This window comes from Mesoplodon mirus, assembly GCF_964341445.2.
Source record: "Mesoplodon mirus genome assembly, chromosome: 4".
Taxonomy (NCBI): domain Eukaryota; kingdom Metazoa; phylum Chordata; class Mammalia; order Artiodactyla; family Ziphiidae; genus Mesoplodon; species Mesoplodon mirus.
In genome coordinates this window covers 184,078,165-184,101,616 of record NC_138979.1, presented here as the reverse complement: position 1 = coordinate 184,101,616, position 23,452 = coordinate 184,078,165, and the positions used below count along the sequence as shown (strand labels likewise).

General features: G+C 47.7%; 1 protein-coding gene across 3 annotated transcripts in view; it reads right to left on the bottom strand.

Moving 5' to 3' along the window:
- Window positions 1–23,452, bottom strand: part of EVL (Enah/Vasp-like) — a 167,289-nt gene that overhangs the window by 117,304 nt on the left and 26,533 nt on the right. The window contains exon 1 of one of the 3 annotated variants that reach the window (XM_082619261.1): window positions 8,371–8,537. The exons of 1 other annotated variant lie outside the window; for it this stretch is intronic. In XM_082619261.1, the coding sequence (XP_082475387.1) occupies window positions 8,371–8,393 (23 nt within the window). In that variant the 5' untranslated portion in view covers window positions 8,394–8,537. Of the gene's footprint in view, window positions 1–8,370; window positions 8,538–23,452 lie in introns of those variants that run through there. One more of the 3 variants, XM_082619258.1, reaches the window with a different exon arrangement.

Genomic DNA, 23,452 nt, shown 5'->3' with positions numbered 1-23,452 from the left:
ACAGCTTCTGATCCATGGCACACAGTGAAACAGGAAGGACAGAGCTTCTGAATACCCTGGAGGGAGCCCCGGAGGGACACCCACCTTCCTGCTCAGGGTTCTCTTTCCTATGACCCTGTGCTCCAGGGGCATAGGGGTGATCTCAGGGACGGAAGGGCTCCCAGTTTTCAGTTTTCTCCAGTGCCTCCACAAATGAACGCAGGCTGCCTTTTCTCTCCTCCAGCCCTCGTGCTGAGGAAGACGGAGGCCAAGCCAGTCTCAGAGACGCACAGGGAGATCCGTCCTGGCGTCGGGCAGGCCCTGAAGTGGCTGACTGGAGTGAAAACAATCCCACTCACTTGTAACGCGGTTCAGGATGAACTCGAGAGCCACAGGACCAGTTACCAAACCCAACAGACCACAAACCAGCAGGCCATCAGTTCTAGACCCAGTGTTGTGTCTGTACGAGCCCCACACACTCAACACACCTGGGTTCAATCTGCCGCAGAAGGCGCCCGCTGAACTTGAAAGCACGTGTGACGGCGCCTTTCATCATCCAGGGCTCCTGCCTTTCCCACGCTCCCGCGTGGCCCTCGTCTTGTTCTCTCTGAACCACATAAATTATTATTTGTACTTTCCAGGTGGACCAGCTACATCCCAGTGAAGTTAAGTGGCATATCTAAGGTAACACAGTATTGTTAGAACCTAGGGCTTTCAGGTTCCCAAGCTCAGGTTCTCCCCACACACTCCAACGAGGGAGGTGCGTCATCAGCGGAGCCTTGAATAAAAATGGACACGCCTGGGGCCTCCCTGGTGGCGCAGTGGTTGAGAGTCCGCCTGCCGATGCAGGGGATGCGGGTTCGTGCCCCGGTCTGGGAGGATCCCATATGCCGCGGAGCGGCTGGGCCCGTGAGCCATGGCCGCTGGGCCTGCGCATCCGGAGCCTGTGCTCCGCAACGGGAGAGGCCACAACAGTGAGAGGCCCGCATACCGCAAAAAAAAAAGAAAAAAAAAAAAATGGACACGCCTGGACTCCACCTCTGAACACCTGGACTCAGTAGGCTTGAGGTGCGACCTGGGCACCTGTGTCAGGTTTCAGTGCACCCTCCCAGTAGGGAACCATTACGGAAGATCCACCAGCTGAGGTCTTCAGTGGCTTCTCCTGAGGCCCAGCAGAGCTGCCCCGGGATGCACTATGCCACATCCACAACAGCGCCCGCTGGTTGGAATGGTGCTCTCCACAGAGTTCCCACCCGTAATTCACTCTGCTTCCCCCCAGAGGAGGGCTCACACACCGAACCTGCCCAGTGCGGCCTGTGTCAGTTCAACAGACATCTATGGCTTCTGTCAGTCTCTGGAGATAAAGAGATATGACCCGGAGGAATACAGAACAGTGAGGGACGGGCCACGGACTAACTAGGGAGGCACTGGGACAATGCTGACGCTTGACGGTGGGCTTGGCTACGTCTTCATGATCAGGCAGAAAGTGGCAGAGTCCCAGTTATGTCAACTTCAGGGAACTTAATTAATCTCTCAGCCCAGTGAATCTGTGTGCCAACCAAGCCGAGATCCAGGCTCTCAGCTGATTAGTCACACCACAGTCAGTTCACTGTGTCATAAACATTTCAGCAGTGAACAGGATTACCTTCCGCGGACTGACTGCTGGCATTCTGAGTCTGAATGCCAAGGAAATGGGGAGATCAGAGGTGCCCCCCATCCTTAGGAGTGTGTCAGGTCTCCTTCCTGGCTCCTATGTAATTTCTAATCCAGGATGAGGGTCTGAATTAAATGCTCTGCTGCTTAAGGTAAATTAAAGGAATTAATTTATTGAGTATCTACTAAGTGCCAGGAACCGTGCCAGATGCTTTACATAAGTAATCTCATTTAATCAACACAGTAGCTCTGGGAGGTAAGTAATACCCCCATCTTACAGACAGGCAGACTAAACCACGAAGAACTGAGGTAACTTGTGCGAAGTAACAGGCCAGCACTGCAAAACATGCGTTTCCTATGAATACTTACACGTTCCCTAAAGGTGAAAAATGTGTACCTCTGCAAAATAGTGACCTTCAGGGCAGAGAGAAGTGACCTTCATGACGAAAAGACAACCAGGTTGGGCTACCCTGAAAAGAGTGAGGAAAGACCCCTTCTCCTCAGGTTTTACCAGAGGAGTAATGAGTGGCTAAGAGCACACTGGCCCTGGCTCCCGGCTCCCGGGCCTCAGCTCCTGCACTGCTGACAACAGCCCTTCCCTGTATTTCCACTCACCCAAATCCTACGCTTCTGTAAGACTCGCTCCAAGAGACGGCCTGGCCCGGCCCGCAAGTCTCCCTGACTTCCACAACAGAAAAATCAGATCCTCCTCCCAGCCCAGGCACCTTATCCGGACCCCTGTGGAACTTCCCCTGGTTTTCCTTGGGCTCCTTTTCTCTTTGGCCACCCCCACGCCATGCTTTTGGTGTTGGTTCAGCACCTTCTCGGGACAGTAATTCCCTGAGGGCAGGACCAAGGATGACACATGTTTGCATTTTCTACTGATGTTCAGGAGGTGGTTTGTTGGATGAAGGGCTATCCTAATCGCAGAAAGGCCCTCCCACCTCCGAAAGGACACACCTACACAGCTGGGAGACTCTTCTGCAACCATCCTAAGTAACTAGCAAGAGTTACACAGACCCAAGCCGGTGTCCTACTCTGGGGCTTATTCCTCTAGGTAATGAGTCCAGTTAAAATTCTTTCCTCTTAGTTCAGTTTTGCTTTGTTTTCTATTTAAGAGACCAGAATGCTAAGCAAAGAGAAATGGGAGATGGAAACAAAAATTGTTTTATAAAGCAGTACCTGAACCGGTTAACTATGAACTGATTCCAAAATATAAAATGCAAACATTTATAGCAAAGTTTTATAATTTATACACTTCTTTCCTATATGTTATCCTCAAAATAGCCCTTTTCCTCTAAGTGAGGTAAAGAGAGATAAAGTGACTTCTGCAAGGTCCCAGCTTTTAAATTTACATTGTATGAACTGCAGGGGAGTCTGGTTCCACAACGCTGCTTCGCTTTGAGTGAAACTCAACAACTGTAACACTTACTTAATAACGGAGAATAGACGGGTTTTTTTTTTTTTTCTTTTTGTGGTACGTGGGCCTCGCACTGCTGTGGCCTCTCCCGTAGCGGAGCACAGGCTCCGGACGCGCAGGCTCAGTGGCCACGGCTCACGGGCCCAGCCGCTCCGCGGCACGTGGGATCTTCCCGGACCAGGGCATGAACCCGTGTCCCCTGCATCGGCAGGCGGGCTCTCAACCACTGCGCCACCAGGGAAGCCCAGACCGGTATTTTTAAATATATCTGCGTGGCCATCCTACAGCTAAATTATCTGTTTCGCAAAATAACTTTTGCTTGTGGCTAGACAAACACTCGGCAAACTGTCAATGAAACTTGTCTGTCCTTTCCTCTCTGCTGCTCTACTTTTCTCTCCCTCAACCCTCAACCCTCCGCCCTCTGCCCATGTACTGCAACCAGGTGCCCCTACCACCCCCTACTAAACACCCACGTGGCTGTGCATACTAATAGCCCTGGGGGATCAGACAGCGTGACTGTAAGCTCCCCGCAGTCAGGGACTGTGACTTATTCAGTTAAAGTTATTCTAATGCCCACCATATCCGTAGTGTAGACATTTAATAGTCAGACATTTACTAATCCCTCCTAGAGCTGATGCTGGGCTAATAGTTGGTAGGGAGGTAAGATGACTTAAGATATGCCTCCTGGCCTCCAAGAGCTCATACTTTAGTGGGGTAGAAGGATGTGAAAGAAACTGATTGTTACACAACTGCACTACAGTTAAGTACTATTGATACATAGCTACATCACTAGGAGCCCTGGGAGCTAGGGGGAGGGGTCGGTCTGTTCTACCCTTGGGGGCAGAATATCCATCTTCTATTCCCGGGCTTTTCCCACAGTCAGGGAGGTGAGCCAAGTGCCTGGAGCTACAACAGGCTCTGGGCCCACAGGAGAGACTCAGAAAGGCTGTGCTGGCTGGAAGACACAAGGTCAATTCAGAGGCTGGCATTCTAGGCCCAGAGTATCAGAGAAAGACGGACCGAACTGAAATTGACCAGACCCCCATAACTGCTGGGTGACTTCAGGGAAATGACCTCACCCCTCTGAGCCTCTGCTCTCACTTCCTGCACTCACTTAACATTATTTATGGATTGGAGGTCTGGGGACAGTCCCACGTCTCTGAGCCTGTTTTCATTTTTATGTGGGTTAAAGTTACCAGGGGCAAAGCAGCTAGCAGTGTCTGGTACATAGTGGGTACTCAGTGATCAAGTTTCTGTACCTTTCCTTTCCCTGCCCAGCCCAGTTTCCATCTCCTGTTGATCTGAGATTTATTTCCTCACCACAGTGTGAAAGTCACTGTACCTAAATATCTGTTTCTTCAAGGGATTACAGGATCCTGGGAAACGAGAGGGACTCAGCTGGCTTGGGCTCTGGACACTCGAATGGGGTGGTGGGGCTCTCCTCGTTTGCGAACTTCAGGTCTTCCCTGATGCCACCCGTTTTAACTCGTTTCAATACTCCAGGGAAAGGGCAAGAAAAGTGCTAACACCTCCCAAGACTAGACAGAAATTTAAATACAGAGCTAGTCCGAATTTGAATCCAATCCTTCCATAATAATGTTTTACTTAAAAGTAAAATAAAACACAACAGACCCAAAGCAGTAACTTCCCATTTGTATGTGACTGACGCATTCCAACCGTGGATTTTTTTTTTGCGGTACGCGGGCCTCTCACTGCTGCGGCCTCTCCTGTTGCGAAGCACAGGCTCCGGACGCGCAGGCTCCGCGGCATGTGGGATCTTCCCAGACTGGGGCACGAACCCGTGTCCCCTGCATCAGCAGGCGGACTCTCAACCACTGTGCCACCAGGGAAGCCCTCCAACTGTGGATTTTAAATACTGGAGTTGGTATACCACATTCTTTCTGGAAATAAATCAGAATAAGTGGCAGGAATTCTAAGAAACAGCGGTTTCTGATTTGGGTTCCATTCTCACTTGAGGGATTATGAAGCCGAAAATCACATTTCAAACTCTTTATTCCAGGGTCGGTAAGGGGATGCAGTCATTATTCTGGGTCTAGAGGTGGAAGAAAAACTAGACAGTATTCCACGAAGCTGTCTCCAGCAGGGCTCAGAGGATAGTCTCTGTGGTGTGCAGTAACAGGTAAATGTTGACTTAAACTATCAGTTCAGCACACATCTCGCCTAAGAAGTTTTTTTTTTTTTGAAAGCAAAAACACAAATGCAGTGTGTCTCCCAGCACAGCCAGCTAGAACAGCTGGCCTGGTGTTAGGACAACACAGTCTTGCAGTCAGTGGAAGGCAGAAACCCCCTGACCAGCTGGAAAATGCTGGCCCGGCCTCTCAAGCTCTCAGGACCCTGCAGCTCCCTAGGCTTGGGCCCTGGGCCCCGGCAAGTCATGACAACCAGCAGCCCATTCTAGAGTGAGCGCATCGCGGAGATTCCTTATGAAATGTGGTCGCAGTTCTCTGGCACTCCTGCAATGGGGGTGTGCTGAGGACACTTCACATTTTTCTCAGGAGGTCAGAGGTCAGCTTTTCGACATGCTCTTCTGAACCAGCACACTCAGCGGGCACCATGGTACCATCCCAGGCCTGCGTCGGGCTAGCCAGAGAGCTTGCCTGCTTTTTCTTCCTTATTAAGTCCTTGTGAAAATGAACTGCGTCCGCCACTTACTAAGGCCGTACTGTGTGTCGAGCAGTTTTAGGCACTAAGGAGACGAAGTTAAAAACAGACGGACGGACAGACCACCTTGGAACTCAGAGTCCAATGGGGAGTAACAGCAGGTAAACGTGTCTGTCAGTCAGACTTGCTTTTAAAATGAACGTGGCCCTTGCGCTCTTGGAGTTGGGTGTGTGTGTGGAGGGCTGTGTCCGCAGATAACCTGATGGAGACCCCCAGGGTCCTCTCCTCCCTTTATACTCACGTGGAAAGCGTGCTATAGTTTATTAAGTAAGTTTATGTTATCACGTTTAATTCTAACAGGATTATAGACTTTCTTGGCAAGAATAACTCTCCCCATGTTCAGCTGAGAAAATCGAGACTTAAGAACGAGGAAGAGGCTGGCCAAGGCCACAGAGGAGTGCACGGCAGGACGAGGACTGTAAAGCAAGTCCTCTGGTTCTCGTCCCGGTGTTCCCTTCCACCGCTGCCCCATGAGCGTGCCCCGCTCACGCCTGCACCCCCGCCTTGGCCCACCTGCCCGTACCTGAACTGCAGCTTCTGGCTCCTCCCTGCACCCCCCTCCTTGCCTCTGCCTCAGACTTCCCACCTCAACGACAACAACAAAGGCTGCTTTGCCCAAGCCAATGGTTCTCAAAGTCTGGTCCCCAGAACTGCAGCATCAGAAAACCTGGGAACTTATCGACACACAGATCCTGAAGCCCCATCCCAGACCTGCTAGATCTGAAACTCTGGGGGAGGGTTTTCATAAGCCCTCCGGGTGATTCTGCTGCATGCTATAGCTTCAGGACCAACCGGACCTAAACTAAAAAGCTAAGCTCCTCTCGAGCGCCGTGTTGCCCCACCACAGTCACCTGGCCCCCATGCGCATAGGCCCCATGACTAAAGAAGAAAGCCACCTGTCTGGCCCCGTGCAGCCGTCATAAAATGCAATCATACTCAGCAAAATTCTTCAGGGCCAGCTTAGGCAGAAACTTGGCGGGTAACAGACTTTCCCACTTTCTCAGCTCAGCAGAGCAGTGGCCTTTAACTCAACCCCCTTCCACCTCATCAGACCCAGCTCTTGGCTCCGGGACTAGGTGCCGCCACGGTGGGAGGGGGTTTGCTGATATGCATCCCTCCCCACTGACTACAAAATGCAACGAAAGGCTCCAAGCTTGTTGAAGGCAGAAGCCAAGACTTACTCCATCTCAAACAAATGCTAGCAATAAAACATGAGCCTCACTATTGTACTACTTTCTACGATGTACAGAGCTCTTCTGTAACCCTCACAAGGATCAGGAAAGCCAATTTTGAAACTCGGATTAGAACCCAGGACTCACAATTCATTCCCTGAGGACCTATCTACTGTTACACGCCAGGCATTAAATAAATTCTTGTTAGTTATCTAATGGAACTATCCTAAAACTGTAAGTTCTGGTCATGGTGTCACCCCATGTCACCAGAGCATGTTGCCACGTGGAAAGAATGTTCTTTTCACAAACCCAGTCCATTAGAAATAATGCAGAGGCACGCTCTTAAACAAAGGATAACTTCCTGGATCCAAAGCCCCAAGTTTATAGAAAGGGCGGGAACAACCTCCGTAGCCCTGCTTTTCCTTGTGGAAAGCTGATAATGCTCTCATCCCCTCCCGTGATTTTGATCAAAAGGCCTCTAGTTTCCTCTTACAAGTAATGAAAGGTGGTAATTCTATTATCATTTTAATGTCTACTGCAGCAACATCTGGAGGGGACGAAAAAGGCCTGTGGAGGTTCCCACACAATCGCCTCTTCGCCCCTCAATATGGTGTTTACGTTCAGTTCTAAAATACACAGAAATTCCATCTGAGAAATGAGAAGCTGTCAGAGGTGAGAAACAAACACACTGTCTTCCGCATGCTCCGAAGAGGTGCATGAATGAGGTGCACAAGAATGAGCCGGTAACCCTCCCATCCCACCTCCTTTATTTGCATTTCTTGGAGACTCTGTCTCTGGAGCACCCCTCCCCACATTCATACCCAGGGAGGAGAGATGGAGGAAAGAGAAGGCCTAAGATTCACAAAAGACTTTAATCTGGAGCATTAATAACTACAGCAGCTGAAAAGCTGACGAAAGCAAAGAAGGACCCTGTTAACACAACACCATGAGGGTACTTCCCAGAAAGCCGCCCAGCCGCGAGGTCACTGTTCCCAACGATCAAAATCAGAGCCCAGATCAAACCTCGGCTAAGCAGGCAGACGTGCAGGATTTTCACCTTCACCGCTACAGTTAGCGTTTTTTAAAAGAGCAGTCAGGCTCCAGGAGTTTGACAAAGGAAGAAAAACAAACGGCAGCAGGAGACCCCTTCTGGATAAGCAGTTCCTATTCTGTATTCACACCTCTACACCAGCAACGGCACAGCTCAGATGAGGCACAAGGCGGGGTCCTCGGCACAGCTACACACGATCAAACCAATTACCCACGCGGCATCTGCCCCGCGGTAAACAGCCTGGACCGGTACCACCTCCGCGCCTCCCACCCCCGTGACCGGGAGAAACCCCGCCACAGAGAAGAGCCCTTCTTCTGTGAGAACCAGCCAGAGCCTAAGCTGTCATTACACAGCAAAAACCCAGCGAGAACAAAAACCCAGCGGCAGACTGATGTAGAAAAGCCAGAACATACCTGAATTCTTCAAATGCAAACATGACCTAGTCAGAGACAATTTCCTTATACTGCCTGGTAGCCTTTCTGGTTCGGAGGACCACCATTTAGTCAGTCAGATGGTGCAAAGTGCAGAAGAAAGAGGCGGGTCTGCACCCCCCGACCCCCCATATTCTGAAGTAGAAGGCTTTCTGCAGACGGGCCTGCAGCCTTCAGCCAGCCAGCTGCTGACGAGCAGCAGCTGACAAGCAGGCAGCTAGAGGACCACGTGATCATTCCAGCAAGTCCGATTAACGCAGCGAATGCTGAGGCTCCACGCTGGGAGCTGGGTCAGTCCCAGGCAAGAACTGGGGAAATCACACAACACACGCCCCCAACGAACTGTAAGGGGGATGGGGTGGGGGGCAAGAGCGTAAAGGCATGAGAGCGCGATCTGTTCCCCCACGCTCTGCTGGGTCACCTCACCCTCCCGCGGCCACCGCTGTGCTCAGGGTCAGGTACAATGACCACCGTGGGCAGCGAACGCAGAGGAGACTGATACCGGGCTGCGTGTTACCGGAAATTCTTCAGAATTCTGTATTTTACCCTTCCACTATCAAACATTATTTTAGCACAAATGCACAAGCTGCTCTGGAATGACAGAATTCACATTTTATGCCCAGCACTTTACCACGAACAACATCACCCTGTAGGTCAACCAGGATGCGTGACCTCATCTATCTGATTATTCATTTATTGAGTACCTAATATGTACCAGGCTCCAATTCCTTGAAGTACAAAAACTGCTGTAATAATTTCAGAACAGAAGTTAAGAAAAAGGAAACGAAACGTCAGCCAAAAAAAGAGGAATGTTTCCCTGCTTGTAAAGCCCGAGCTGGCGAGATTTGGCAAGTGAGCTGAGGCTGTGCTCTGAAAGTTGCCATTAAGGAGAACTGTAGCATCTGGATTGCAAACCTTTATACCATAAGGGAGGCAGGTCTCAAATAAAAACCGGTGAGTCACTCTTGACTTTTCTTCTCTCCCTCACACAGGTCACTAACACTGATTCTGCCTCAGGAAGGTTTACTTTGAATCTGACCCTCCCCCACTCCCAGACCCACTGCCTCAGCTCTCGCCTTCAGCATTTCCCCCTGAGTCTCTTGCATTAGTGACTGGTCTTCCTTGTTCCGTCCCTTCTCTAACAATCTGCCAGAACAATTTTTCTTAGTCTGATTTTTTTTTTTTTTTTTGCGGTACGTGGGCCCCTCACCGCTGTGGCCTCTCCCGTTGCGGAGCACAGGCTCCGGATGCGCAGGCTCAGCGGCCATGGCTCAGGGGCCCAGCCGCTCCGCGGCATGTGGGATCTTCCCGGACCGGGGCACGAACCCGTGTCCCCTGCATCGGCAGGCGGACTCTCAACCACTGCGCCACCAGGGAAGCCCCTTAGTCTGATTTTGATGTCCGCCTATTTTAACCCTTAGTTCCTCGGTGGTCACGGGACTGAGTACAAATGTCTCAGCGCAACACACAAAGTCTTATTTCTCCAACTTTCTTCCATTAAAACTTTTTACAAACCCCAAAATTCAGCTAGACACTCCCGGTTCCCAAAATAAGCCAGGCCCTCTGTCCTCTGGTCCCCAGGCCAACTCGCCCAGATTATTTCTTGCTCCCCACGCGGGCTGCACCCTTCCACGTGGCCCCCATTGTTCCCTCGGCTGCTCCTTCCCCAGGAGCCTGAACCATCCAACCATGAGCAGGACAGTCAGCTGCTCTCTCTGCTGTCGACTGCGCTGCGTTACAGCATCCCGCCCACCCCACATTTATGAGGCCCTTGAGGGAGGTCTGTGCGAGGTTAATGTCTATATTCCCAGGGCCCCATAGAGAGCTTGACAGGGAGGAGTTACTCAGTAAAGGTTTGCTGAGCAAACCTCCGCAGCTTTCTTGCAGGGAGAAAAAGCAAGCTAGGGCATGTGTGTATTCACACAAAGGTGCTCAGGATGAAGGTGCTCCTCTTTAAAGAAATGAAGGGATGACGGCCAATTGAGGCGACTGACTGGTGAGCAGGATCCTCTGGGGAATTCTCTGTCCCTCAAACCACCCAGCAATCGTCAACCAAGCCGGCCCAGATGCCTTCCGCAGTATTCCTGACAGCCTCTGCCGAGACCCTCTAGTGACAGGCAGCTTCTTGGCGGCATCGTGATAGATCAGAAAACGCAGGAGAGGCAGAGTCACTAAATCACCCAAGTTTAAGTCCCAGATCTGCCACCTACTAACTCTGTGATCACTGGCAGCCTGAGACTCCCTGTACGTAAAACTGGAAGAATGCGGATCCTGCCCAGGGCTCTGTCACAGGATGGGGGCGAGGACCCAACACGGCAGGACTTGTGAAAGTTCTTTACAAGCATGTAAAGTTATAGAGATGTTCTTCATTGTCTTCATTACTTCACAAGGTGGTCTCTCGCTGACAGTGCTGACAGCTGGATGGCTCTTCTTTATGTGAGGCCACCCTGTCACTGAAGTTCTGTCTGTTCACAGGAGCTCATTTAATTTTTTTCCCCAGGGGGAAGAGGGGCAAGGTATTTCTCTCCTGTGATTCTCAGGACAGGAATACAAGATAAATGGATATGCAGATAAAATCACTGTCCTAAGTCCTTAAAAAAAAAAAAAAAAAAAAAAAGCAGTAGAGTTTACCCAAGTCTTAGGAAGAACAATTTACCCATACCAAATAAAATGATATGATGTTTTGTTTTTTTTGTTTGTTTTTTTGTTTTTTTGCGGTACGCGGGCCTCTCACTGTTGTGGTCTCTGATGTTTTAATTTATTAAACTACCCGGTTAGAGTCACAGATGGATAGGGGTAGGGGCAAGCTTCTCGAGGGAAAGGAGACCAGACCGAGCACCCACTGCCCATCCTTCCCACCCTCGAGGGTGGGGGTAGTGAACAGCAGACAACCCACAATGACTTGACGGATCTGTTGGTTGGTCTAAAGGTCAAAACCTACATTCCCGGTACTCTTTGCAAGGCATGGGGGGAGCAGCAGGGGCCTTAACCGCCAGAGACTGGGCACGGTGGGAACTGCCAGATGTGCTCTACCATGGCCACCAGGAAGGTCCAGCGTGCTGATGAGGCCTCGTGGGTTAGAGAACCTTCGGACTTCACGCCTGGTTTCCACCGGCGACTCAAGAACCTCCTCTTGGAGAGCTGGTTATACCTTTCAGAGCAGTTCTTTTAAGGTCCTAGTAGAGTTGACAGAAATGGTGAAAAATCGCCAAATCCTAGCACCAAGTGTATTTGAGACATAATTTTATGAGATTCCCCAATTTACTAATAAGAGAACAGAGGCCACAGTGGTTAAGTAACTCGCCCAAGATCACACTGCTGTGAAGTGGCAGAGCGATGACTTGCACCCGGGTAGGTTTGTTTATTTATTTATTTGGCTGTGCCGGGTCTTAGTTGTGGCATGAGGGATTTTTAGTTGTGGCACGCACGCAGGATCTAGTTTCCTGACCAGGGATCAAACCCAGGTCCCCTGCATTGGGAGCGCAGAGTCTTAACCACGGGACCACCAGGGAAGTCCCTCCTGCACCTGGTTAGGTTTAATGCCAAAGTTTTTAACCCCTGTGCCCACTTGGGGTTCCAACACCACAGATCCAACCGCCTCAGGCTACCTCCCTAAGAGGACTTATTCCACAGACTGTCAGGCAGCCGTGGCCCTGAGACAGGGTTGGGACATGGCAAACCTTTGAGGTTCCTTCATCCAGCTGGCCCTGGCTAATCCCCAGATTTCACAGCCAGACAAGAGACTGCTAAGGGCTGAAAAAGTGGTTCAGCTGCCCCAGGAAGTAGGAAACCCTGAGTTGACATGGCCTTCGGACCAGACTGGGAAGGAGTGTGCTTCAAAGGCTGGGCAATCGCACCTGACCACTTGATAACTGATAACACCAAAGTGTCAGGAATAGGGACTCCTGACCACTCCACTCCTCTCCAAGTGGCACTTCTGTGACCACACAATGCTTTAAAAAAGAGTTATCCCAGGCCATCCACCAGTGACTCAAGGCTCAGACAAAGCATGCTCCTACTCTGGAACTTATGTTCCCTTTGTAACACGAAGGAATAACCAGACAGTAATTTTTTAGGCTTGTGTTTTTTTAAATGCCACTTACTTGGAACATGAAACTGATATGAACACAAAACTGATAAAAATGGAAGAGCCCCAGACTACCTGCTACCAGGCTTTCCCCTCCTTCCACCAGGGTCAGGCCCGGAGTCAGCCTGGAAACACCAGGCCTAGATGACCTGGCAGCTCCATCAGCGCTGACCTTTTGGGGGCTCTCCAAGCTACACGTCATCACGCTCACCCTTGTCACTCTGGACTCACTTCCTCTTCCCGGTCTCATCCTATGAACAGAAGCCTCCTGACTGGGCCCGGCTGTCCCATCAGGTCCCAGTACTGACCTGCTGCCTGTACTGGCAGTGTGGGCTGCCCGAGGCTTCCGCAGAGAAACAGGCATGGGGATAACAGAGCAGAAGCACGGTGGGTGACAGGAGGTGTCCCCAGACCTGGGACAATCTCGGAAAGCCACATGAGAAGGATGTTTGAAACCAGTGTCCTTCCTTAGCTTAAGGTGCACACGCTCAGCTTGCCAGCAACATGGCTTTCCAAGTGAAATGGTCAATTTCCCAAGAAAGCAAAGTTATGATTTAATTGTTGGCACTGAATCCTCATCATAGCTCCTTTAGAGACTGACGATCTATGAGTTTCAGGCCCTGAGGTCCCATGGCTTTGAGGCATCACAACCAATGTTTCCTCTGCCACTTTCTTAGGTTGTTGGATTTTTAGGTTTGCACAGCCATGATGTATGAGCAACAAAACAAAGACTGGGCATCTGAGCAGAGACTAGCATTCCCATCACGTGAGCAGGAACACTCTGACATGCACGGCTGTGCTGCATACACACCAAGCAGGAGGGAACATAAAGGGAAACCAGCTACAGACAAGACTGAAAATCCGACTCTGTCCTCACGGCCTGGCCGCAGAAGTTCCACTGAGCAGGGGATGGAGCATAACAAGGGACGCTCGAGAGCGTGCTCCATGGCCTTCCTGGTCGCACCCCAGCTCCGGATCACCCGGCCATCTGACCCCTTCCTGCACAGTCACCCACCCCAGCACCTCCCAGGGAGGACCCACAACTCCTCCTCACTGTCTGCAGAATGGAGTCTCGGCACCCCAGCCGGGCCTTCCCGCCTCCAGCCACTTCCCACCCTGCCAACCAGGGACCCGGACGCAGGGGTCTCCCCGCCTCCTCTCCACAGAGGTTATGGAGAGTGGGGTTCTGAACCCAGTTCTACTACTACCTGCCTGAGAAGCCTTGGAAAAACTCTCTCCCATCTAAGCCTCAGTCTCTAATCTGAGAACGGGGATGACAGCGTGTGTGTGGGATGCTGGGGGGAGGAAGCGCTGGCACACGTTAACCGCACGCCACGGGAGCTGATATTACCGCATGCTGCAGAATCCCATCGAGCCCCTCCTGACCAAAGCCAGCCTACGATAAGCTCTAAAACTCAGCAATTCCTGTGATAATCAACAGCTATTATTTTTAAAATCTCACATACTGTACAAAAGTCTTGTACTGAGGAGTAATCTCTGTCCATCACATGTCTTAGGCCTCTGACCAGGTGAGAGTCACTGGGGACAGTGGCTAAGGGGGCTGGTGACAAGAGACCTGAGGGGTTTAGCCCCTCACAACCTCCGTCAGAAATGTATGGACAGGGCCTTCCCTGGCGGTCCACTGCTTAAGACTCCGCGCTCCCAAGGCAGGGGGCCCAGGTTTGATCCCTGGTTGGGGAACTAGATCCCGTATGCATGCCACAACTAAAGACCCCGCATGCCGCAACTAAGACCCGGTGTGGCCAAATAAATATTAAAAGTAGAGAAATGGGGCTTCCCTGGTGGTGCAGTGGTTGAGAGTCCGCCTGCCAATGCAGGGGACGCGGGTTCATGCCCTGGTCCGGGAAGATCCCACAGGCTGCGGAGTGGGTGGGCCCGTGAACCGTGGCCACTGAGCCTGCGTGTCCGGAGCCTGTGCTCCGCAACGGGAGAGGCCACAACAGTGAGAGGCCCGCATACCGCAAAAAAGTAAATAAATAAAAAATAAAAATAAAAAAAGAGAAATGTACAGACATTCCAGGTGAAACAACATGCTTGCTATGCAAATACAGTTTTGAGAGAAATCCGTCACAATATGGAGCCACCGGCTCTGAACTCTCCTATCCTGAATCGGTGGGGAGCCCACGAGCAGTGACCTTTGTTTTCAGTCATTTCTAAGCCTTCACAAGGCAGAGCACAATCTTAGGCATAGATTTCTTTGTCAGAGATGTGCTGAATGCACTGAACGTACTTTTATTCCAGTTGAATTAACCTTTCAAAAATTTTAAACCACACAAAACCCTCACCTCGTTGAAAGTACAGGGAACGTGTGAGTCCTGCTCCAATAACTCCACCCCCCAAATTACATGTCACCTGAACTATTTAACTTCAAAACAAAAGTTTTAAAGACATCCCTTACCTCCATTTTGAGAATTCTATTTAAAGTAAAAGCTATCTTTGGAGAAATGTCTATTTAGGTCTTCTGCCCATTTTTGGATTGGGTTGTTTGTTTTTTTGTTATTGAGCTGCATAAGCTGCTTGTATATTTTGGAGATTAATCCTTTGTCAGTTGCTTCATTTGCAAATATTTTCTCCCATTCTCAGGGTTGTCTTTTGGTCTTGTTTATGGTTTCCTTTGCTGTGCAAAAGCTTTGAAGTTTCATTAGGTCCCATTTGTTTATTTTTGTTTTTATTTCCATTTCTCCAGGAGGTGGGTCAAAAAGAATCTCGACATTTCTCCAAAGAAGATATACAGATTGCCCACAAACACATGAAAGAATGCTCAACATCACTAATCATTAGAGAAATGCAAATCAAAGCTACAATGAGATATCACCTCACACCAGTCAGAATGGCCATCATCAAAAAATCTACAAACAGTAAATGCTGGAGAGGGTGTGGAGAAAAGGGAACTCTCTTGCACTGTTGGTGGGAATGTAAATTGATACAGCCACTATGGAGAACAGTATGGAGGTGCCTTAAAAAACTACAAATAGAATTACCATATGACCCAGCAATCCCACTACTGGGCATATACCCTGAGAAAACCATAATTCAAAGAGTCATGTACCAAAATGTTCATTGCAGCTCTATTTACAATAGCCAGGACATGGAAGCAACCTAAGTGTCCATCATTGGATGAATGGATAAAGAAGATGTGGCACATATATACACTGGAATATTACTCAGCCATAAAAAGAAAAGAAATTGAGTTATTTGTAGTGAGGTGGATGGACCTAGAGTCTGTCATACAGAGTGAAGTAAGTCAGAAAGAGAAAAACGAATACCGTTATGCTAACACATATATATGGAATCTAAGGGGAAAAAAAAGGTCATGAAGAACCTAGGGGTAAGACGGGAATAAAGGCACAGACCTACTGGAGAATGGACTTGAGGATATGGGGAGGGGGAAGGGTAAGCTGTGACAGAGTGAGAGAGTGGCATGGACATATATACACTGCCAAACGTAAAATAGATAGCTAGTGGGAAGCAGCCGCATGGCACAGGGAGATCAGCTCAGTGCTTTGTGACCACCTAGAGGGGTGGGATAGGGAGGATGGGAGGGAGGGAGACACAAGAGGGAAGACATATGGGGACATATGTATATGTATAACTGATTCACTCTGTTATAAAGCAGAAACTAACACACCATTGTAAAGCAATTATACTGCAATAAAGATGTTAAAAAAATAAAATAAAGTAAAAGCTATCCAAAAAAATCATTCTACGATTAAGCAAACACAATCACAATCCATTTTTCAGTCTACCACTGTTCAAAAGTAGGAGTTTACTGGTAATTACTTCTTCATTCCTGTCTACATCGATCCCTCTCACCCAATAAGCACTCTCTAAGTATCTGTACCAGGTTATTGAAAACTATCCTTGCATTCCCTCAACAAATTTCTGTGTGAAAAGCTAAAGCCCTCAGTTTCATATTCTAGTGAAGGAAGGAAGATAATAAATAAGAAAAAGATGATAAAATAGGGCAAAGTACCAGAGTGATGGGGGAGGAGCTACTGAACTTAAGAGGTAACAGGAAAGGCCCCTCTCAGGTAGGGATATGTAAGCTGAGATGTGAATGACAAGTAGGGACAGTTGTGCGAATACCAGGGCAAGATCAGTGTGGGCAGACAACACAGCTGGTACAGAGGCCCGAGGGAGGAGGAAACGAGCCTGGCTTCTGCCCTTTCACACAGTGTGGCTGGAACGGAGAAGGAGCAAGTGGAGGGGGATGGAGACAGAGGGGAAAGCAGGGCTTTACCAGCAGGGAAGCTGCTGGAGAGCTTTAAGCAATGGAGTACCATGACCTGATTTTCATTTTTAGAAGGAAATGGAAGTGGGAGAAGCTGCTGCAGCTGTGCAGGTGAGAGATGGTGGGCTGTGGACTCCAGGGGCAGCAGCAGATGAGAGACAAGTTGATGAGTTGGGGGTGTGTTTTAGAGAGTCTCTGTCACAACTCAGTTGTTTCGTGTTGTGTTTCATGAAACAGGGCAAAGACTGAAAATATTTCAACAGAAATACTAAGACACTGGACTTCCCTGGCAGTCCAATGGCTAAGACTTCCACTGCAGGCGGTGCAGGTTCGATCCCTGGTCAGGGAACTAAGATCCTGCATGCCAAAGGAAAAAAAGAAAAAAAGAAAGAAAGAAATACTAAGACACCACCAGGACCATGAGCCAAAGGAAGTGGGAGCCCCATGAGAGGAGGCCCTGCCTCGTCTTTACTGTTCTACCCCCAGGGCCTGGACCACAGAACCAGTCAATAAATATCTGCTGAATTAACGAATCAGCAGTTTGTAGATCTAGGGAAGATTTCATAAAAAGATGAAATTGGGTTAAGTCAGCAGTCCTCTTTCCAGTGCAAGCATCAAATAAAAGGGCAGATTATCTTTTTGAATGAACAAGTGCAGCTGCTCCGATGTCACCCAGATAGACAGAAATTTGCCGAGAGAGTCTTACCAGGAATAAAGGGAGAATCAAGATATAAAAGCACGTAAAACGAATTCCTACATTCAATCAAGAACTGTTTCCTGGGCACCTGCTGTGTGTCCAGCAACGCTCTATCCCTGAGAGAGGAGGGAGGGTGAAGGAAGATTCAGACACGTTTCAGGTCTCTCCAACAGTTAGGAACCGAGCACACAGACGAACACAACTACAGTACGAGAGTCAGCACTAGTAAACCAGTATGCGAGGAGTCTGGAGCCGTGATGTAGGACTTTACAGTTGGTTTTTTTTTTTGAAATTTTTTTTTATACAGCAGGTTCTTATTAGTTATCCACTTAATACATATTAGTGTATACGTGTCAATCCCAACCTCCCAATTCATCACCCCCTCAACCCCCCCCACCGCCGATTCCCCCCTTGGTGTCCATACATTTGTTCTCTACGTCTGTGTCTCTATTTCTCCCTTGCAAACCAGTTCATCTGTACCATTTTTCTAGGTTCCACATGTATGCGTTTATATACATTTGTTTTTCTCTTTCTGACTTACTTCACTCTGTATGACAGTCTCTAGGTCCATCCACGTCTCTACAAATGACCCAATTTCGTTCCTTTTTATGGCTGAGTAATATTCCATCATACCTATGTACCACATCTTCTTTATCCATTTGTCTGTCGATGAGCATTTAGGTTGCTTCGGTTTTTCCCTACTTCAGCTCACTGTTCTTATCAAGACTCTCTTGAACCCTGGTTCCCTCGTGCAGCTGCTGATGAGCTTGGAGTGTGAAGGGCTGGGCTGTGGTCCCAGCTCCACTCCTCACCAAGCCGAGTGCCCTGTGGCAAGGGCATTTTACCAGAGGCTCAGCTTAGTTACCTATAAAACGGGGACCATAATTCCTGTCCTGCTCCCTCACAAAGAAAGAGAGGGTCAGATACAACAGTAGGTGTGCCAGTGTTTTGTAACTGTGAGTGCTACATAAATAAATGTGTTACTCTTTTTTTATTATAAAGTTATTTATTTAATTAATTTATTTTTGGCTGCGCTGGGTCTTTGTTGCTGTGCGCGGGCTTTCTCTACTTGCGGCGAGCGGGGGCTACTCTTCGTTGCGGGGCACGGGCTTCTCATTGCGGTGGCTTCTCTTGTTGCAGAGCACGGGCTCTAGGCATGTGGGCTTCAGCAGTTGTGGCTCGCAGGCTCAGTAGTTGTGGCGCACGGACTTAGTTGCTCCACGGCATGTGGGATCTTCCCGGACCAGGGCTCGAACCCGTGTCCCCTGCATCGGCAGGCGGATTCTTAACCACTGTGTCACCAGGGGAGTCCCAATAGTGCTATTCTTAACAACAAAAGAAATGATCCTTTTCTACTTTGTGCTATCTGAGATCTTGATAAAGCAGGAATTTTAAGTATTCATTCAGGTCAGATAATTAGATGATCCATAAACGCAATTCACTACCCAAGTGACCAAGAGAATTCAGATAAACATCCAAAATTGTGGGAATTCAGGGCTGAAAGGACATGGAAGTCAAATTAGTCAAACCCCACTCCTGGGTAAGCTACCTAAGACGCTTATATCCTCCACAAGCACTCATTTCTGTCAAAGTATAATTTTCAAAAAGCTAAAAACATAACTCTCACACAAATATATAGTATGCATGTATTAAGTAAGTCCTTAATGAGGGAACCAGCAGGATGGCAAAGCTGGTTCAAAGGTGGTGAAAGAAACATATAAACTCGGTGGAAAAAAAGAATGCTGTAATAATCTTGCCAAATTAGATACAAAACTGGTTAGTATCCTACAGAGCAATTAAACTGTAACTTTTGAGGTTATCTCTTCTACTAAACAGAAATCATTTAGATCTCTACTGGACAGAAAAAGATCACCTGTCACTTATCAATTTTTCACAAGTTAAAATCTAACTTTACAAGAGTAAGTCAACTCCAAGAATATCAGATCCCCTCAGACAGGCTTGCTAGACAATGCTCTTGAGGGACACTGGAAGGGCACATAATAATCAATTTGCCTTTTCTCCAAGTTTTAGGCAATTTTCCTACAATATCTAAACCTAGCTTATTATCCATTCCAATGAACTGGCTGGAAAGGATAAGAAGTTCTTTCCTATCTGGTCCATTTTTTTGCTTCTGCCTCATTTATATCCTCTTAATTTGTAAAAGAAATCCTTCAAATAATTGAAGTCAATTCTAAATTATTGCTTTGTCTTCCTAGGTCAAATCATCTGAAATTTGGGGGGCCCTATTTTCCAGAATTTCCAGCCTTCAGTGCTTCTCTGAATTCTCTCCAACTATCACACTTGTGAGTCTCTTAAAGACAAAAAGGGAACGTCTGATTCATAGGCACTGATTCACAGAGCCCCCTCCCCCAGGCTCTGGCTATTCTGAGGCAGTTACCATAATTAACTCTAATTTCCTAACTTCACAAAACCACCCCTATCACTCCTTGCTTTCCAATATAAAGGTGCTTGGAAGTCACAAACCAAACCCACTACAGAGAGGCACATATAAACCCAACCCACACTAACTGCACAATAATATGAAGTCAAAGAAGAAATCTAATGAATCAGAGAATGTCTTGTTCATATCTGTATTTTCCACAGAGGCTAGGAAATTAGAATGAATAAACAAACAGATTAATTAAGTAAATGCTCTAAAGAACTGAAAGAATGAATGGATTCCAAAGGCTTTGGCATGTTAAGTGTCTCTTAAGAGGCTAAGTAAGGAAGGGAATTTCCGGGGACTAGTCCAGTGGGAGCCTTCAGAAATGGAGACTGTCTTAGTCCGCCTGGGTTGTGGCGTAATGGACCGCGTGGCTTATAAACAATTTATTTCTTACAGTTCTGGGGGCTGGAGGTCCGAGATCAGAGTGCCAGCGTGATCAGGCGAGGACCCTCTTCCAGGTCACAGAGCTCTCACGGGTCCTCACACGGTGGAAAGCACCAGGGAGCCCTGCGGGGTCTCTCTCACAAGAGCACTAATCCCACTTCTGAGGGCACCACCCTCGTAACACAGTCACCCAAAGGCCCCGCCTCCTAACACTATCACACAGGGATTACAACATGTGAATTCTGGGGGGACGCGAACATTCACATCATAGCAACGACCAAATGAATGAACACTGTGGGAATTTCTAGCACCTACTGGCAAGGCAGGGATGAAGATATTTGATTTTGAAGGCAGGGAAGAAAAGGAGGGGTATAAATGCATACATGTAAAATCAACCCACACAGGTCTGAAGGCACCTATGCTACCCTCAAAGCCAGCAGTCCTCTCTAAGGACTGAAGTCTAGGCACCAATCCAGGCCGTGCAAGCTTTTCCTAATCTGCAAGCACTAAAAAGGAAAACCTTCATTTCACACATGTTCTGAGAGCAGAGATAATGACAAAGAAATTACATGAATATATGCCTAAGAGAAGTGTAATCTGAAAAGTCCTGCTTTAGATAAATGTATTTTTTTCCCTCTAAAAGCTAGTTTTTCTTTCTCATATTTTATTTCTGATAATCAGGCTTTCTCTGTTTCTGATTTCCTACTAAAATGTACAGGGTAGTGTTTTTTTCTCATCCAAAAGAGCACTGCTTCTTAGTTTCCAAAAAAGTTCCATTTGCATGAATCTTACAATGGTGTTTATATTCCTTCTTAGTAAAAGCTCTGACACCCAGCATATAACCCTGGTGTTTAAATTAATAGATATGAAGACAAACTGATTAAAGACCTTCCTGTGGATTGCTAGTGCTAAGCTGGGATATGTTAGGTAGCTGACTAAATTTGGAACTGCAGTTGTTTTTTAAAAGATGTATTCTTGTTAACATGAAAAAAACATGAGCACTTGATCATTTTCTAAGCCTCACTCTCAAACCATTCAACTCTCCTATGATACCACCTTCCATGGGCTCACGGTAAATACTGAATAAAAGAAAGAAAAAGCGGGCAAAAAGGACACAGGCACTGAATGAACCAAACCTTGAGAGCCACTGTATGACATCAGAAGAACATGGATTTTGAAGGATTTCATAGTTTTCATTGGTAATGCGAAGTGGCCTAAGAAAATGTCAGTCCGATCCTCCCACTTTGACCAAAGAAAGAGAAACACACAGCTCCCTGTTTAGGGCCACAGAACTACTGTCAGAGCCGGAATTAGAACGGAACTCTTCTGATTTCCAATTTAAGTGCTTTTCCTTTGCATCAGTGGCTCTCAAAAATGGGGTCCTTCGCCAGCTGTGTGAGCATTACTTGGGAGCTCGTCAAAGAGGAAAATTCTCAGCCCTGTCCCCAGACTAAGGGAATCAGAGACTTTGGGAGAATGGAACCCAGCAGGCTGTATTTTTTAACAAGCTCTCCAGTGGAGTCTGATGCATGGTCAAGATGGAGAATACTGACTGCTCTAACACCAGTGATTCTCACCTTGGGGGGATTCTGTCCTCTTAATCGCTACAGAACAAGTTAAAACCCAAACGGCACGAAGACGTTAATTCTTTTTTTTTTTTTTTTTTTGCCATACGCAGGCCTCTCACTGTTGTGGCCTCTCCCGTTGCAGAGCACAGGCTCCGGACGCGCAGGCTCAGCGGCCATGGCTCACGGGCCCGGCCGCTCTGCGGCACGTGGTATCTTCCCGGACCAGGGCACGAACCCGTGTCCCCTGCGTTGGCAGGCGGACTCTCAACCACTGCGCCACCAGGGAAGCCCAACGTTAATTCTTGCATAACTTAAAATAGCAAAAAACTGGAAATAAACTAAATATCCTCAACAAGGGATTGCTCAAATAAAGTACATATACAAAGAGTCATTATAAATATAGACCTACATTAACTGCCTAGACATTACTACTGTTGAGTAAAAACATTAGAGGATTATTACAAACTGTGAATTACTGTATGATAAACACTTCCAGAAATCATACAGTAAAACAAGTTATAGAAAGGCCTATAGTGTATTCTCACTTATGCCCCATCATATACAGGCACACCACAGAGATAGTGCGGGTTCAGCTCCAGATCACCACAATAATGCAATAAAATGAATCACACACATTTTTTGGTTTCCCAGTGAATATAAAAGTTCTATTTACACTACAGTCTATTAAGTGTACAATAGCATTATGTCTAAAAAATGTACATACCTTAGTTAAAAAATACTTTATTACTAAAAAATGCTCACCATCATCTGAGCCTTCAGCGAGTCGTAGTAGGAACGTCAACGATCACTCACAGATTACAAAACAAATACAATAATAATAATAATAAAGTTTGAACTATTGTGAGAATTACCAACATGTGGCACAGAGACACGAAGTGACTGAGCAAATGCTGTTGGAAAAATGGTGCCCACAGACTTGGAGGACGCAGGGTTGCCACGAACCTTCCACCTGTAATAAAATAATGCCGTACCTGCGAAGCGCAGTAAAGCCAGGTCGCCTGTACATCACATACAACGCAGCGCAGTAGTTACAGACTAAGTCCTCAGATCACAGAGCTCACCACTAAGGAGCAAATGACCGCACTGCTGTCAACAACAGTGTCCCTCTGAGTAACGTGGGGGTAACACTGTCATCTCAGAGGGTTTGGTGAGAATCAAATGATGCAAGGCACATGGAGCCACTATGAAACAGCTCTGAAGCTGAGCCGTTTCATTATTACTATGCTTTTATCTGTGTACATATGTGCATAAGGAGATGTTCGGAAGCATGTTAGCCAAAATGCGAACAACTGTTTATCTCCAGGGGATTGAATACGCCCTGGTCATCTGTACTTTATTTTTTTTACTCTCCTGTACTGCTGAATGTTTACAATGAATAGGTATGGTTTCTATAAAAACAACAACACTGCTTTGTATATACCCTCCCAACATACAGATAAGCGTACTTATACGAACGTGCTCTCTATTCCAATAGAATTCATGTGATAGGCAGTATCTCAAATTAGAAACAGAGCAAGCTGGGGAGCCTGAGACCCCAGGCCTGGAACGCTGTTGAATGAATGAAGGAACAGATGAAGTGAGAGGCAACAGAGTGCAGCAGTGCTGAGTT